At 45.0% G+C, this 14,150-nt stretch overlaps 1 protein-coding gene across 1 annotated transcript; it reads left to right on the forward strand.

Moving 5' to 3' along the window:
- Nucleotides 1-9,123: 9,123 nt before the first annotated feature.
- dpm3 (dolichyl-phosphate mannosyltransferase subunit 3, regulatory) lies at nucleotides 9,124-10,176 on the forward strand. The gene has a single exon (XM_068575866.1). The coding sequence runs from the start codon at nucleotides 9,146-9,148 to the stop codon at nucleotides 9,422-9,424; it is 279 nt and encodes a 92-aa protein (XP_068431967.1). The 5' UTR covers nucleotides 9,124-9,145; the 3' UTR covers nucleotides 9,425-10,176.
- Nucleotides 10,177-14,150: the final 3,974 nt, after the last annotated feature.

Genomic DNA, 14,150 nt, shown 5'->3' on the forward strand with positions numbered 1-14,150 from the left:
AAAATCAGAAACAGACTTGACGCAGAGATTCTGTCTCAATGAAACACCTCGGATCAGAATAATGAATAGTGATGAGCATCTGCTTTTGATAAAGATATTAACACCTCACATGTGTAGGTACTTAGCATTCCTTATGTAAATGTAATGTAAATCGCTGGCGTTTACCTTTTATGAGGTTCAATATGAAAATCCACATGTGTGTTTAATTGGACCAACATTAAAGAGGAAACTGTTGAGGGATTTGGGTTTGCCTCGAACCACAAAGGGAAAATAAAAAATGCAGGAGAAAAAAAAAAGAAGGTAAAAAATATATATAGAGCGCACGGCCTTGACACGAGCCAAAGTTCTTTTTTAACGTCTTAATACACAGATAAAAGTATTGCCTCCAAAGGGAGGTTTAGCTCTGATCCCCATGATATAGAAGCAGTGGAATGTACTGTAAAGCATAAATACAGCACGACACAGACCTCCACCCACCCCCTTGAGCTCACTGCACCTCTCTTCTTTAGTCCAAATCTGTAACAGATTGGGTTTAGTCTGACTGGTGGTATGCAGCCACAACACCACATGTAGAGGTCTGCATAATCCCACCGCTAAGTATTAAGCACACAGCATGGGCATTCTTTTAAAGACCTGGCAGGAATTACCAATACATAATCTCCACGATCATCATTTAGCATAGTTCAGTGGCATAGCATGGGGGGGGGGGGTCATCGGAATATATGAGGGCTCTAAGAGCTCTATTCAATCTGAGAGACACTGTGCGGTGCCATCTGGAGAACACGGAGACAAAGTCTGTTGGAATCCGCTAACCCAACTGTCTTAAACAACACGAAGCTAAACCACATGTTCAAGACTTGATTTGTTTGTTGAATCTGCGATGTGGCTTCTATAGCCTGAAGAGGAATGCGTTGTTTATGGGGAACCTGCTTCAAACTATCCTGCAGAGTCGAAACCATTAGCGTGGATCTCCGCGGTGGAGGCCTGCAGTAGGAATTAAGCAGGCGGGGGGTGAAATAAAATTTGAAAATGTCTTTCCATTGCAAGCTCAGTTTATGACAGCTGCTACCTGCGCTTTATATCTGTGGACGTTTCATCGGATTGAAGATTAATTATTCATCCTCATGAGCACAAACCTCCACAATACAATCACGAGAGGTGGCGTCTCCTAATTTCTCCCTCTCCATGTGTAACAGGTTATTTCTGGAGCGATTGAATCACACGCACGTCATTCATTTCTTTTACTCAGTTTGCTCTGCCTTAAAACTCAATAACTTTGTCTTGATATTATTCTTCCAGACGCGGCCACAGCTGAAACATTTATGTTTCTCTTTCTCGCCCGCCCATACGTCCACCCACCCATGAGACGGAGCAGCATGAATAATATACTACTTCCTGCTTTTATCTCATTGATAATCTGAATGGAGGTAGAAGGAGGGGGCAAAAAAAAAAAAAATCAATCAGCTAAATGTTGGCTAAGAGGATTTGAGGGGCATGGCGGGGCCGTCTTCCCTCAATATAATAAATGAGGGGTGACAGTAATGCGAGACTGAGCCCATATGGCCACATACTGTAACCTAGTGCACTGCCATAGTGGGAGAAGACACGGGGCTAATTCAGTTTAACGTTTACACTCCTGTGGCATATCCTCCCGTATTGGATTTGGGGACTGCACTTTGTTTTTCTCTGCTTAACGATGCAATGAGTATTATGCATTGCTTTGCATGAATCAAACTGCACACAGTGCACTATTGGACAATTAGAGCGCCCTGCGACATCAAAGGCCACATTACAGGAACAGTTTGACATCTCAGGAAATGTGCTTATTCGAGTTAGAGGAGAAGATCGATGCCACTCTCATGCTTGTTCAATGAATAGTCGTTTGGCCTGCAGCCGGCTAGCTTAGCTTAGCATAAAGACCGTAGATGGTGTAAGATATGGACGTGGTCTCCATGATGTCGCCCATTCTCGCTGTCGAAATCATCTTAATAATTACCTATGGCATTGAAACTCCTTTTGATGAAACACAACACTTTTCTCTTCAAAGCTCACTTTCCTCTGTTCACATGGCACAAACAGACCAGATCAAGTGAAACGTAATGGAAAAACATTTTTTTTCTTTTCCTTTTCCTTTCCATAACAGGGTCCAGGTTACAAATGACCGAAGTTACCCTTTAAAAAGGAAATCTGTTGAAGTTCTGTTCCCGCTGCCTTCGAGTGACCTAAATGAAAGACAACTCAGTTTTAACTACAGTCTGAAATGTGGGGATGTTCTTTCAAAACGATTTCATTCTGAACCCAAAGTAACGGTTCACTGGTTTAAACCATTAAAGTCTGTCTTTTGGATCTCAAGTGTGAAGTGGACCAAACTATATTAAACAGCATTTGGCCCTAAAGTGCAACTTTAAGGCTGGCTTAACTTCAGTTATATATCTCTACAGTCTGCCTGTACTAGGATATTATTGTTTCCATAAAACCAAGGTGTGGAATAACATTTTAGCGAGACTAATGACACAAAATTCTTTGTATGAAATGGCGCGAGCAGGTGTGGGACCATTGCACGTGTGGTCAGGAACCATGATTTCTGGTTGAGCTTTATGTATATGTGACAGATCCATTCAGGGAGTCAGTAAGTCAGGACGCAGCATATTTTGTGTGGTTTTCAAAAACATGCTGAGTCGGACCCCAACAGCCCCTGCGCTGTTAAAATTCCAGGTCTCTGAAAAGTGAAAGGCAAGTCAAGTCAGTGTGTCAACAGGGGATCTGTAAACCACACGTTTCCTGGACAGCTCTGTCGAGACCAGCTGTGCATACATCATAGCTTCCATGATCTGTGTGTACAGAAAGAAAGAAATAAAAGACACAGGGGGGTGGGAGACAGAATAAAAGACAGAAACAGTTCGAAAAACAGACAACACACGTCCACAGACGTACACAGAACATGAAGCGGAGGACGGGGAGCAGTTGCTTGATTGGCAAGAGGGGGAAAACGGTCTAAGCATGTCTCTGAAGTCTGACAACTCCGTAGTCCTATCTGTTACCACGTCAATACTTCACAACAGCCCACCCCGGCCGCCTCGTCTGTCCCTCCTCACCTTCCAGATGCTCACGCAGTGAAGGGGTGAAAGGTTGGCAGGTGCCTGGGGGAGCGGCGAGGAGCCTCAGGGGTCAGATTTCTAAAAGGTCAAGCAGTCGCAGTCTTTGGAGTTGGGACGAGCGGTGGGGGGGGGGGAAGGAGGGGTGACAATATGGCTAGTGTTCAGATAGACGGGACCACGGAGCAGCAGTTTCACCAAACTAACTTCATTTACGAGCATCGACAGACAGCCCCGCCTGCCTGAGGCAGACACAATCAGCTTTCAGGGTATTACCCCCACTGTCCACCATAAATCCATAATCCTTGACCTTTTGCATTCCCAACATAAAGTCGTTGACGGTTAGAGGGCGTCGACAAATGTACAGTGGATTTGTGCGATTCCGGTCTCCAAAACGGATCTGTAATTGTGAAATGAATGAGTGGCTGCACCTTTCAAGTGGCGGTTATTGACATACTCAATCATTAAACCCTGTGGCTTGTTTAAAATGCAAATTGCATTGTAATTAGTCTGGAGAGGAACCACATATCGATCTGTGCCCTGGTCACTGAACCCACATGGTTCCTCTGATCATGCTAAGCAACATGACTTCAGCCCTGAACGCCAGGCCTCATCTAGCGGAGCAGGAAAGGACATCGTCTGCATAATGCGAGACCAAAAGGCAATGTATTGTATGCCGGCAGTGATGCTGACTGGATTTAATGAGTTTTTGTATGTAACTTCATATTTAGTTTGCAGTGTTTGGCTATTTAATGTGTGGCCCATTTACTCCAGAGCTCCCTCATTACATCAGTGAAATGAGGCGATAAAGTTCGCAGTGTCTGCCCTGAAATCAATGTGTTATTGGCAGGAGGTACGCTGCCCTGCTGTCGGTTCACTGCTGCACACGGCGAGCAGTCAGATTCACCGACGCAGGAGCTGCTTCCCTCCAACACCAGCGTGCTAACGCATATATCAAAGGAAAACAATGTTGTGAGCAGATAAAACTACCGGACAACATTCCTGTCTCCCTCCCATTACCATCCGTGATGTAAAAACAAGATGAAGTCAGTTTGTTCTCGTCTAGACATGCAGCCCTACATCATCCGCCCCATGCTGAGCACACAGCACTGACCCACATTAATACATTTATAATCAATACCTCCCCGGGTCCCGTGCGCCGACTCGCCCATCAGACGTCGGAGGAAATTGTGCAGTCCAATTTAAAATGGCCCAGGGGGAACTTCCATAACCATGTGCCAATTAGTTCCACTGTCAATAATGGTAATGCTAAAGGACATTGTGTTCCAGGGTGAGAGGAGAGGATGGATGGAGGAAGGAGGGAGACATCATCAAGCTTATGCCCGTTGTTCATTGTTAATGGCTGTTACACTGACAAGAAGCATTTGATCACACACGCACACACACACACACACACATACACACACACAAACACACACACACGCACAAAGTAGGCCCTGGTTGAGGGGGTTGTGGTTGTGTTAAGGGGCAAAATTACACAACCCATGAAGATAATAAGTAATGACGTCTTATAAAGGTCAACAAACAAAGCACTAGTAGGACAAACACAGGCCGTGTGATGAGATTCATTAGGACAGCGTGGAGAGGGAGAGAAAGGGAGAGGGAGGGAGAGAAAAAGAGGGGTGGTGGGGGTGACGCATTCCTCCGTTGTTCCACAGCGCCCGTCACAGCAGCAGCTGAAACAGGTGCGTGTCTTTACCCGGGGGGCACCGAGGGCAAGACAAGTGCTATTCTCTATTCTCACATGGCTCAGACTGGTCACACTTGACCACCCTCTGACCTTACACCCACTTGCCTAGCCCAAGACTTCATTAAGTAGGCCCTAAGTAGCGCAGGGGTCTCACAACTATTATCTCGGCAATTTAATACAGACTCTCCCCGTCCGCAGATGATCTTGGCTCAAGGATATTCAAGAGCTCTGCGCTTATCAACGTCAAGACTTTCAGGCAGCCCCCGCTTTAAATTCAGGACCCCTGATGAGCTGCATCACGGAGGCCTCTCCGGGCCGAGGCTTCTAGTTTGATCCGTGGTCACCTCACCTGTCTGAGGAGCCACTTGTAAAAGTCATCCCACAAACTCTGCTTCACTCAACATGTTCTGTTTAGACGGGGAAAAAAAGGAATCTTCTGCGAGGGCCGGGTGCTGTTTCAAGTTGGACGCACAGAAGAGCGTCGAGAAGTATTCAAGGAGACGAGACAAACCTTGTGAGAACTAACGACATGCTGGGCTGTCAGGGGTCAAAGCTCAAGACATGAGAAGGTGAAACTTAAATCGTCAACACTTTACAATCAAGTCTAAAGTGTTGATGTTGTAAAAGATACAGAAAGCAACAGTCAGTTCTGGTATTGATACACACTATTAAGCTAGACTGACATAATTCATTAGGAATAAGCCTAATATGAGGCCTGTGCATTATCGGCTATGAATAAAAGGCAGTTTTACCACAGCTTTGATGGGAAAATCTTCAAATGTGTTCAATATTTAGAGACCTGGCAATCCTTTTCATGATATTGGTATTGGTGATTTCTTGGGTTGCATTCTAAAGTTTTTCTCAAATCCACTAGAACCAGTTCCCGATCAAGTTTGAGGTGAGAAATACGTTTGTGGAAATAATGCTTCTCTAATGTCTAGTTTAGACTAATTTTGAAAAGGTCTAGGAAGCTGAGGTTGCCTCTTCAATTTAACCTCATAGTTCACTGATTGGTCTGACATTTAGCTGCGAGTCTCAGTCTATTTAACTTCATTTCAGACAAATATTTCCCAGAAGAACCTTTAAAGATTTTGTCTGGTTTTGCCAGGCTCACGTCTCCTTCCTGTGCTTTGGCCACCAGACGGGCATCAGTTCTCTCTCTGCCACCAGCGACAAAACCCCTGTTACGTGGACATTGTGACGCACTTTTAGTCACTCTTTCCTTTTCCCAAACTCACATCTAACGACAACACAACACACAGCTCTGGTCTCCAGCTCAGGAAACAGAGGGTTCCTGTTTTTGAGTCCAAGCTCCATTGTTATCTTAAACAGCGTTTTAACAGTGCGCGTTCTCTCCCGCTCTCTCCTTCTGTCGTCTTTTCTCTGCCTCCCCAGCTCTTGCTTCACACCCTTCAGATATTACACACTCATTATCTCGCCAACTCTTATTCCCCATATAGCCCTTTAGTAGCACACATTCTTATCAGGACCTTTCACTCTGCTAATATTGACAAAGCCATGAGATAGAATCAACACAACCCTCCATTACCACTTTTCCTGTTTTATCTTTGCGCCTTATCTTTGCTCTGTGGATGGAGCCACGCGGTCACTCGTGTTTCTGCGCTTGAGGCTCAAGTATCTCCTCTTCCCCCGCTCCATCTCTGCCCATCCCTCACTGTCTTCATGCTCTTTTCTCATTCCTTCATTCAGCCGACGCTGCCATACTCTCTCCCTCCGTTTGTGTGAACCGAAGTGCAGCGTGCCGTCTATTGCGCAGTCGAAGGTGTTAGGGGGATTGAGGAAAAGTCTGGATAAGCAACAGCTGGATTTAATGCACCATTAAGGTCATTGGTTGTTCAAGCTGCACCTGCAAATCTCTTGATTTCACCCCCACCCCCTCTGGCTAAACCTCTCTCCCCTGTCTACTCCCGCCTCTCCTCTTCTCCCTGTCGCCCTCTCCTCTTTCGTCCACATTCTCTGCTCTCCCTTTCTTTTTCATTTCTGACCCTCTCAGCTTTCTCGCTCTTGCCCTGTCAACTATGAAATCCCCCCCGCCTCTGTTCTCTGGTTCGTTATCGGGAGTAACTGCTGCCACTGTTTCACCTCTCTCTCATTCTGCCTTCTTGCATCCTCGTCTCCTTTTCTGTCTCACTCTCTCCTTCTCTGTCTGCATGTCTTTCTTTCATTCCCTGGGTTTCATTGCCCCTCCCGCTCACAGGCTGTTGTGTTGTGTCTGCCAGGCCTTCTCGGCTGGAGCGCAGGTTTCCTGAGTACTGGAACGGAACAGGAGCTGGCAGGGAGATACACTGAGAAACGCCAGCTCGCCTGTTCCCACTGAGCGTCTCATAGCGATGGCGCTACACGGCACACGCTATGCTGTATGTCATGATGCAGCGAGTCATGGGTCATTGCACCTGGATGCAGTTTATTCTATCGACACAGTCATAACATAGTACAACTTATGAAGTGTGGCAAGAGGCTCCAGGAGGATTTGATTCTGAAGATTTATTTGAGTCTCCATCTTTTAAATGTATCAGTACATTTCTTATAGACACAAATAGAATTCAGCGAGCGTAGCAGAGAGTGTATGCCAAACATGTACTGAGGTTTATCTTACAGTGTGACTGTAGATCTGAGATTTTACTGATTAAATGGGGGGAAATGATTAAAACACTTGCAACATATCGATCAATAATGGATGTAATCATTAGCGTCAGCATCTTGTGCCGCAGCTGCTTGTGCTGAAAATAAAACGCAGTAAAGAGGAGCAGACATTTGGGGCGCAGCATGTGTCATGGCCGTTAGAAAAAAGCCACACAGCAATTCACAAGAAAAAGCATCTTCGAACAACATTGCAGACTTGAAAAGATAATTGTTGATTTTCAGGATTTCAAGATTTATGTTTCAGCACAAACAGACATAAACCCCGACTATCTTCCAGTCTTGCATATAACCGTCTCCATAAACAGAAGCAACAGACTTTACCCCTCTGGCTGACGCACAGATCGTCCCTCACACCATTAACACTGGTGCAGACAAACATAAACACCACCGTCCTAAGAATAACTCTCCATTTTCCCTGAAAGAATGATGTTTATTTCTCAGTGGCTGTTTAGCGCGTCCCTCTCCCCAGCTAACTGAATGATGTTGACGTCTCCCACTCCTCCTGATTTCACCCTGGAGAGGTCTGTGCCCTCTGCACCTGGACAGGTCACCTCCCTGAATGGACGGACACGCCCTATAGCACCTAAAGAGACACAGAGATCAAACAACAGTGGGCTCCTCGGGGCCCCTAATTAAATTGTTGTTAGATTCCTCGCTTTGGAATAACATTAGTAGTTATGGATAGCTTTCAGCTAGCGTTAATGGTAAACTAATTTCCAAAATGGCTTTTCTAAATTAAGAGGACGGCACAGAGAAACAGTTAAAGGTCTACTGTGAGTTAAAAGCCTGACTGGGGGCCTCATTATAGACTCAGTTGAAACAAATTGTTTTCTGTCTCTCAGCTGACGGGGGGCTAGTGTTGTTAATACATCCGCCAACAGTCTAGGGCACCGTTTTAATGAAAAACATAAACAGAGACAAGATGGCGATTTACTGAGAAGTATAATGAGGGCATGTTGTAATTCATCTGTCTGACCCTGTCTTCTCACTCCACTGACAGAGAAGACTATATCTACAACAACACAGGACACATACAATAAAGTATGAAATCAGTAATACAATAGTAACATAAACACAGTATACATTTGTTTATAGATAGATTTTATTTAAAGTTCAGGCTTTATTATCAAAACATTTTTTTAAAGTGAAAAAAGCATCTTGAGTTATGTTTTTAGAGCCACTGTATTTGAAATGTGAAGTATACAAATTAACATGATGACAAATAAAGCTTTTAATTGATGACGAACAATTACTTTTGCGAATAGTATGACACTAATTAACCAAAATTCAGTAGATTTGTTGTAATCTCTGTCGCAACACAGCGCTGACTACATCTCCCATCAGGCGTCACGGCCGCGTCATAAAACTGCGCTGAGCTGAGCTGGCTTTCGAGAGGTAAACACACCGGATACTTTCTTCCAGCTGGATTTATTGAAGGAAATGCTATTTAAATAAACGAAGCGGTCCCTTTAATGTCCGCCGTACGACTTGTTGTTCCCGCCGCCGTCTGTCTGGTGTGTTGTTGTGATGTGTCCATCGACAGACAGCTCGACAGCTCGTTAGCTAACTGTTAGCACGGCTCTACTACTGCTGTGCTAAAGCTAAGCTAACTGATCCGGCAGCCTTCTGACCGTCCGTTTCTGTTTCAGGTTGTTTCGCGGCAGCTCTTCTCGTCATGACCAAGCTTGTGGAGTGGCTGCTCGGCGTGTCGCTGGTGGGCGCATTGTGGGCTCTGGTCTCCTTCGACCTGTTGGACCTGAGCCTGCCTCAGACCTACAGAGAGGTGGCCTGGCCCATGCCTCTGTACCTGCTGGTGTCGTTCGGATGCTTCTCCCTGGCCACGGTGGGGTACAGGGTGGCCACCTTCAACGACTGTGACGAGGCTGCGGAGGAGCTGAAGGAGCAGATCAAAGAAGCCCAAGAGGACTTGAGGAAAAAGGGCCTAAAGATGTAGAACTTTAGAGAAGGACTGTTTGGGGACCTTTGAGAGACTAAAAAGGGGTGAACTGATGAGTTTCACACACGACCGACTGTCTGCACAAATATCTTATTTAGGATGTGTAAAGTGTGTCGGATGCAGCTACAGTACTACTCAGAATTGGCACCTTTTTGTTTTCTTTTGTTTTGTTTTCAGCAGACACGATCGGAACATCACTCATAAAGACCCGTCATGCATCGATGTTTCTTCTTTAGTGTCGCCTCTTTTCAGATTAGATATTGATCAAATGTGCTTCAGGAAATTAGAAATTAACGGCCTGATAGATGTTCTCTCTGGGCTACTTATAATTGACAACACAGCAGTTTGCACCATGAAGATAAATGATAATTGTTTAGTATTGTTGCCATTGAAAGACCTCTTTTATGAAGTGAATCATATTTAACATCACCGGTTTGTCTGAATCTGTTTTACAAGTGGTTTTAGTGATTAACACCCTCTAAACAAAAGCAAACTGTAAACACACACACAGTGATGGCGTTTTTTGGTAACAACAAAGTTAAATAGCCCTGAGAGTCACTCGTCAGCTAAAATATCATCTGTAACAAGTCGTCGGTCAATGAAACCACCGCAAGGTCACACACATTGCTGCTTCTCTGTATGAACTTGGCTATCTCTAAAGAAGTGTACATTCCATTGTCCAATTTCAGACTTGTGCCCTGCGGCCATTGCCGGAACTTAATTAAAATGGAGTCTATTTTTCTTCAGTTTTTCTGCCTACAGATGGGTTTGTGGGTTGGGGGCTCGCATAGGGCCAGGAGGTATGCGAGTATGTGCATGAGTGCGCTGCATATATATGATGCATTCCTTCTCTGAGCGTAACCCACATGGCCTAAGGGCTTTATATCAACTTCTCAATGCCTCCTTCTGTGCAAGAGACAGATCTCTTTTGTCCCATTTTGTAGTCAACGACGTGAGATACACTTCATACAGCATTTCGCTTTCTTCCCTCACAAAGCTTTGCTCCAATCAGGGAATGTAAGCTTAGTATGTAGTCCTGCATTAATCTGATGTTGGCGAATACAGTTCTTTTGTGTGCGCTTTAAAATGCTGCATGCTCATTTTCAGCGAGCTCCCCGCTGAGCGAAAACAAAGCATAGCTCGGCCAAAGGCATCATTACAGGGTTTCAAAAGATCCCATAACTTAGGAAGAAATGCGAGAGAGTTAGCGATTCTCTGTGTGCAAAGCGCTGCCTGTTGTGCCGTTTGGCTGCAGCCCCATCATGCCTTGCAACGTCAGCCCCCCCTGTGAATGTCTGCAAGCTGTTGCAAGAGCAGACTGGATGAAAGGCAACCTGTTATTTACCAGCAAATCTTCTACTTTTGGCAATTACACCAAAGGCCTTCCCTTGGTAGGCAGTTATGTTCTCCCTTGTAACCACATGTGAAATCGTTAAATCGCTTTTCTTTGTCATCATTCTCCCCATATCTAACTTCAGACATCCGTCTGTTTTTATCCTGCAGGCTATCAGGCAAAAGTGTAACTCGGAATAGGCCAAACATATTACCGACCCTGTGTAATGCGTGTGTACAAGTAGTTGTCTTTTCCTTTTAATCCTTTGTTTTAAACATACAGTAAGCTTCAGTCCAGACTTACCTCTTTACACGATAGTAAATGTAATCAAGTATAATCTGATGCACAGACAGAGATGTATCAAAAGCCGTCCCATGAGAGACAACTTGCTCATGCTTTTTATTTTTATTTTAAGCTTCACTACTGCTGTTTTTGCAAGTGAGTGTCAGTATACAAGAGCACCTAATAGTCTGTCAAGAATTTGTCTTCCTATAGGAATCAAACCTTCAAACAGTCCTTCATACTTTCATCATTTCTCATTGTAGATCACTTTGAGCGATAAGCTTACCTCAACCTGACCTGAAATAATACAAAATCAAAGTTTTTCTGAATTTGAAAATATGAAGCGTTGTTACATAAATATTTTTTATCTGTTATTGTATCCCAAAGTGGTTCTCTAAACTTCACTCATGGCAAAGTCATCTAAAATCTCTCAGTCAAGTAACATGTCTAAGTGGCAACTCCAAAATCCTTTCGCTTTTGGAGTTTGAGGACCACTTCAGCAACACAATTCTTTTCATAATGGCTCTGCCAGGGTTTGACTGGCTGAGAAAGGTGGCAAACGTGGACAGAATGTGTTTTGTGTGCCGTTCTGGAGTGGTGAGGTGAGAGGTGTCAGATAAATTAGGAGAGGAGCTGAAAAACAGGAGGAAGCGTAATGGGGACGGAGAGAGCGGCGGGCCACGGGGTTGTGCCCGCAGCATGGCCTCACCGAGACCTGAAGACACTATAAAAAACATTTAGAGGGATACTCAGTGACACTGCTTGAAGCAAATCCATCTCGACAGGCTGAGAACCAAAAAAAAGAAAAATGATAACCTATCATTTTTCTGCACAGAAGACTTTTTTTTTCCCCACCCACACATTTCACAGTAAAACCTCAACCCATCCACAGAAAGAGAGCTGGAGTTTGTAATCGAGGCCCAGAGCTGAAAGAGATGGAGATTTGATACAGATACAGAAAAGGGTGAGGAGTAATGACGAGATGAGAGAGTGACAAAAGAGAGGGGGCGAGAGGGGGGCATGAGATGGATCCAGAGAGAGAGAACGGTTTAAAGTGGCAGAACAAAAGTGTGGAAGTGAGAATGAATTTGCTTTTTTAAAAGGAAGAGAAAAAGAAAAAAAAGGGAAAGTGACCGAGTGACACACGGACAGGAAACCAAAGCATGAGCTGGAACAAGACAAATGACCGTAGCAGGGAGTGTGTGACAGGACTTTTTCGGGAAGAGCAAACCACACCCTGACCGCCAGAAATGGCAGGGGACCAAAATGTGTCCTGATTGGCCCAGAGGCTGAGTCCTCCCCTGTGGAACCAAGGTGTTTCCTTCCCATCAGCCTAGTATGACCCAGCTGTCATCTAAAGCTTTTACAGGCTCTAAAGCTGGACTCAAGTAAAAGAGGGAGTAAAGGAGCTTCCAAATATGCCGCTGAAATAAAAATCAGCATGTAATCCGAGTGTGCATCATCGCTGAATAAAAATGATGTGAACCTGGTTAAAAAGTCACTCACGGGTTGGTCTATTCTTCTTTCGCTGCTCATAAACAGCTGCGTTGATACTTACAGGACACCAGGTTCCCATTCTAGGGCAGCATGGAGGCTTATAAATGCTACAAATAGCTACAATAACATTAGGTAACGTCCCAGCGGGCCTGTGAGGCAGATACTCCCGGCTCTTCCGAGTAGTAACACATGCTAGCAGGCAGACCGGGACTGCCCATCAGAATCAGAAACTGTGTATTGTTTTTAGAGTAAGTTACGCATACATGGGATTTGGCGAGGTGATTGGTGTGCCACAGTAAAAACAGTGCAAAAGTACAAAATAGAAAATAGAAAATATGAAAATGCACAATACAATATGATAATACAAATAAGACTACAAAACAAGTATATAATATTAAAGTGTCAAATGTATATTTATGGATAAAAGATATGAAGGGGTGTGTAACTGTAAGGAATTGTCCTGGGGATGTAAGTGTCTAGGTCAGTGGGGGTCCTGGGCTTTATTGTTGGACCAGACTGCAGATGGGAAGAAACTGTATTCATGGCATGAGGTCTTGGTCCTGATGGACCGTACAGTCTCCTGCCAGAGGGAAGGGACGCACAGAGTTAGTGTCCAGGGTGAGAGCGGTCGGCTGCATACTTTCTTTCCCACTTTGGGGTTCTGGAAGCAAAATAGTCTCGGAGGGACGGAGGACGGACTCACTGATGGAGTGTTGATATCTTTGTCTTTGGCAGGTTGAACTTTTTCAGCTGCCTGAGGAAGAACATCCTCTGCTGAGCCTTCTTTGTGATGGCGCTGATGTTAAGCTCCCACTTAAAGGCCTGGGTTGTGGTGGAGCCCAGGAAGCGGAAAGGACTCCACGGCGTTGACGCGGGAGTCACACAGGGTGATGGGGCCGGGTGGGGCTGCGGTCCACAACCATCTCCACTGTCTTTAGAGCGTTGAGCTCTATGTTGTTAAGTCCGCATCAGGTCAATCTCCCACCTGTAGGCGGACTCATCCACACCGGAGGTGAGTCCAATAAGCCGGTGTCATCCGCGAACTTCAGGAGCTTGATGGACTTTGTGACTGGAGGTGCAGCAGTTGGTGTACAGGGAGAAGAGCAGGGGGCGGGGGGGTGTTTGGTGCCGATGGTCCGAGAGGTTGAGACACGTTTCCTCAGCTTCACATGCTGCTTCCTGTCAGACAGGAAGTCTGTGTGTCATGGCTCATGTGTCCTACTGATGAGTGTCCAGAGATGCAGAGATCAACTAGCTGGCCATGCCAAACCTTTCCTCTGAATTTTCCTGCTGCGTCTCATGGCTTCCTCTCAGTTTTTTGTTGGCTCAGCTCTCGCTCGATTAAACGCTGATGTGCAACATATTGATGAATGCCTTGTTTGTTGGGAAATGTTTGATTTTATACCGCCTCAATTTGTGCCTCTCATGTTTTGTTAGTCCCACAGCTAAGCATTCCTTTTTTCAGACATCAAGAGACTGTCGTCTTTTTCAAGACTAAGAGTTGACAGCCATGCTAACAGCTTATGTGAGGCTTTTATTTAGGCACAGTGGTGTTTTTACTTGTGCAGGGAATTGTTTTTCAGTCAAGTATTGGACTCATGAATTGAAAGC

The sequence above is a fragment of the Clinocottus analis genome, unplaced genomic scaffold, assembly GCF_023055335.1.
Source record: "Clinocottus analis isolate CAN_PGR_092001 unplaced genomic scaffold, fCliAna1.0.p SCAF_14, whole genome shotgun sequence".
In the NCBI taxonomy this organism is placed as follows: Eukaryota; Metazoa; Chordata; class Actinopteri; order Perciformes; family Cottidae; genus Clinocottus; species Clinocottus analis.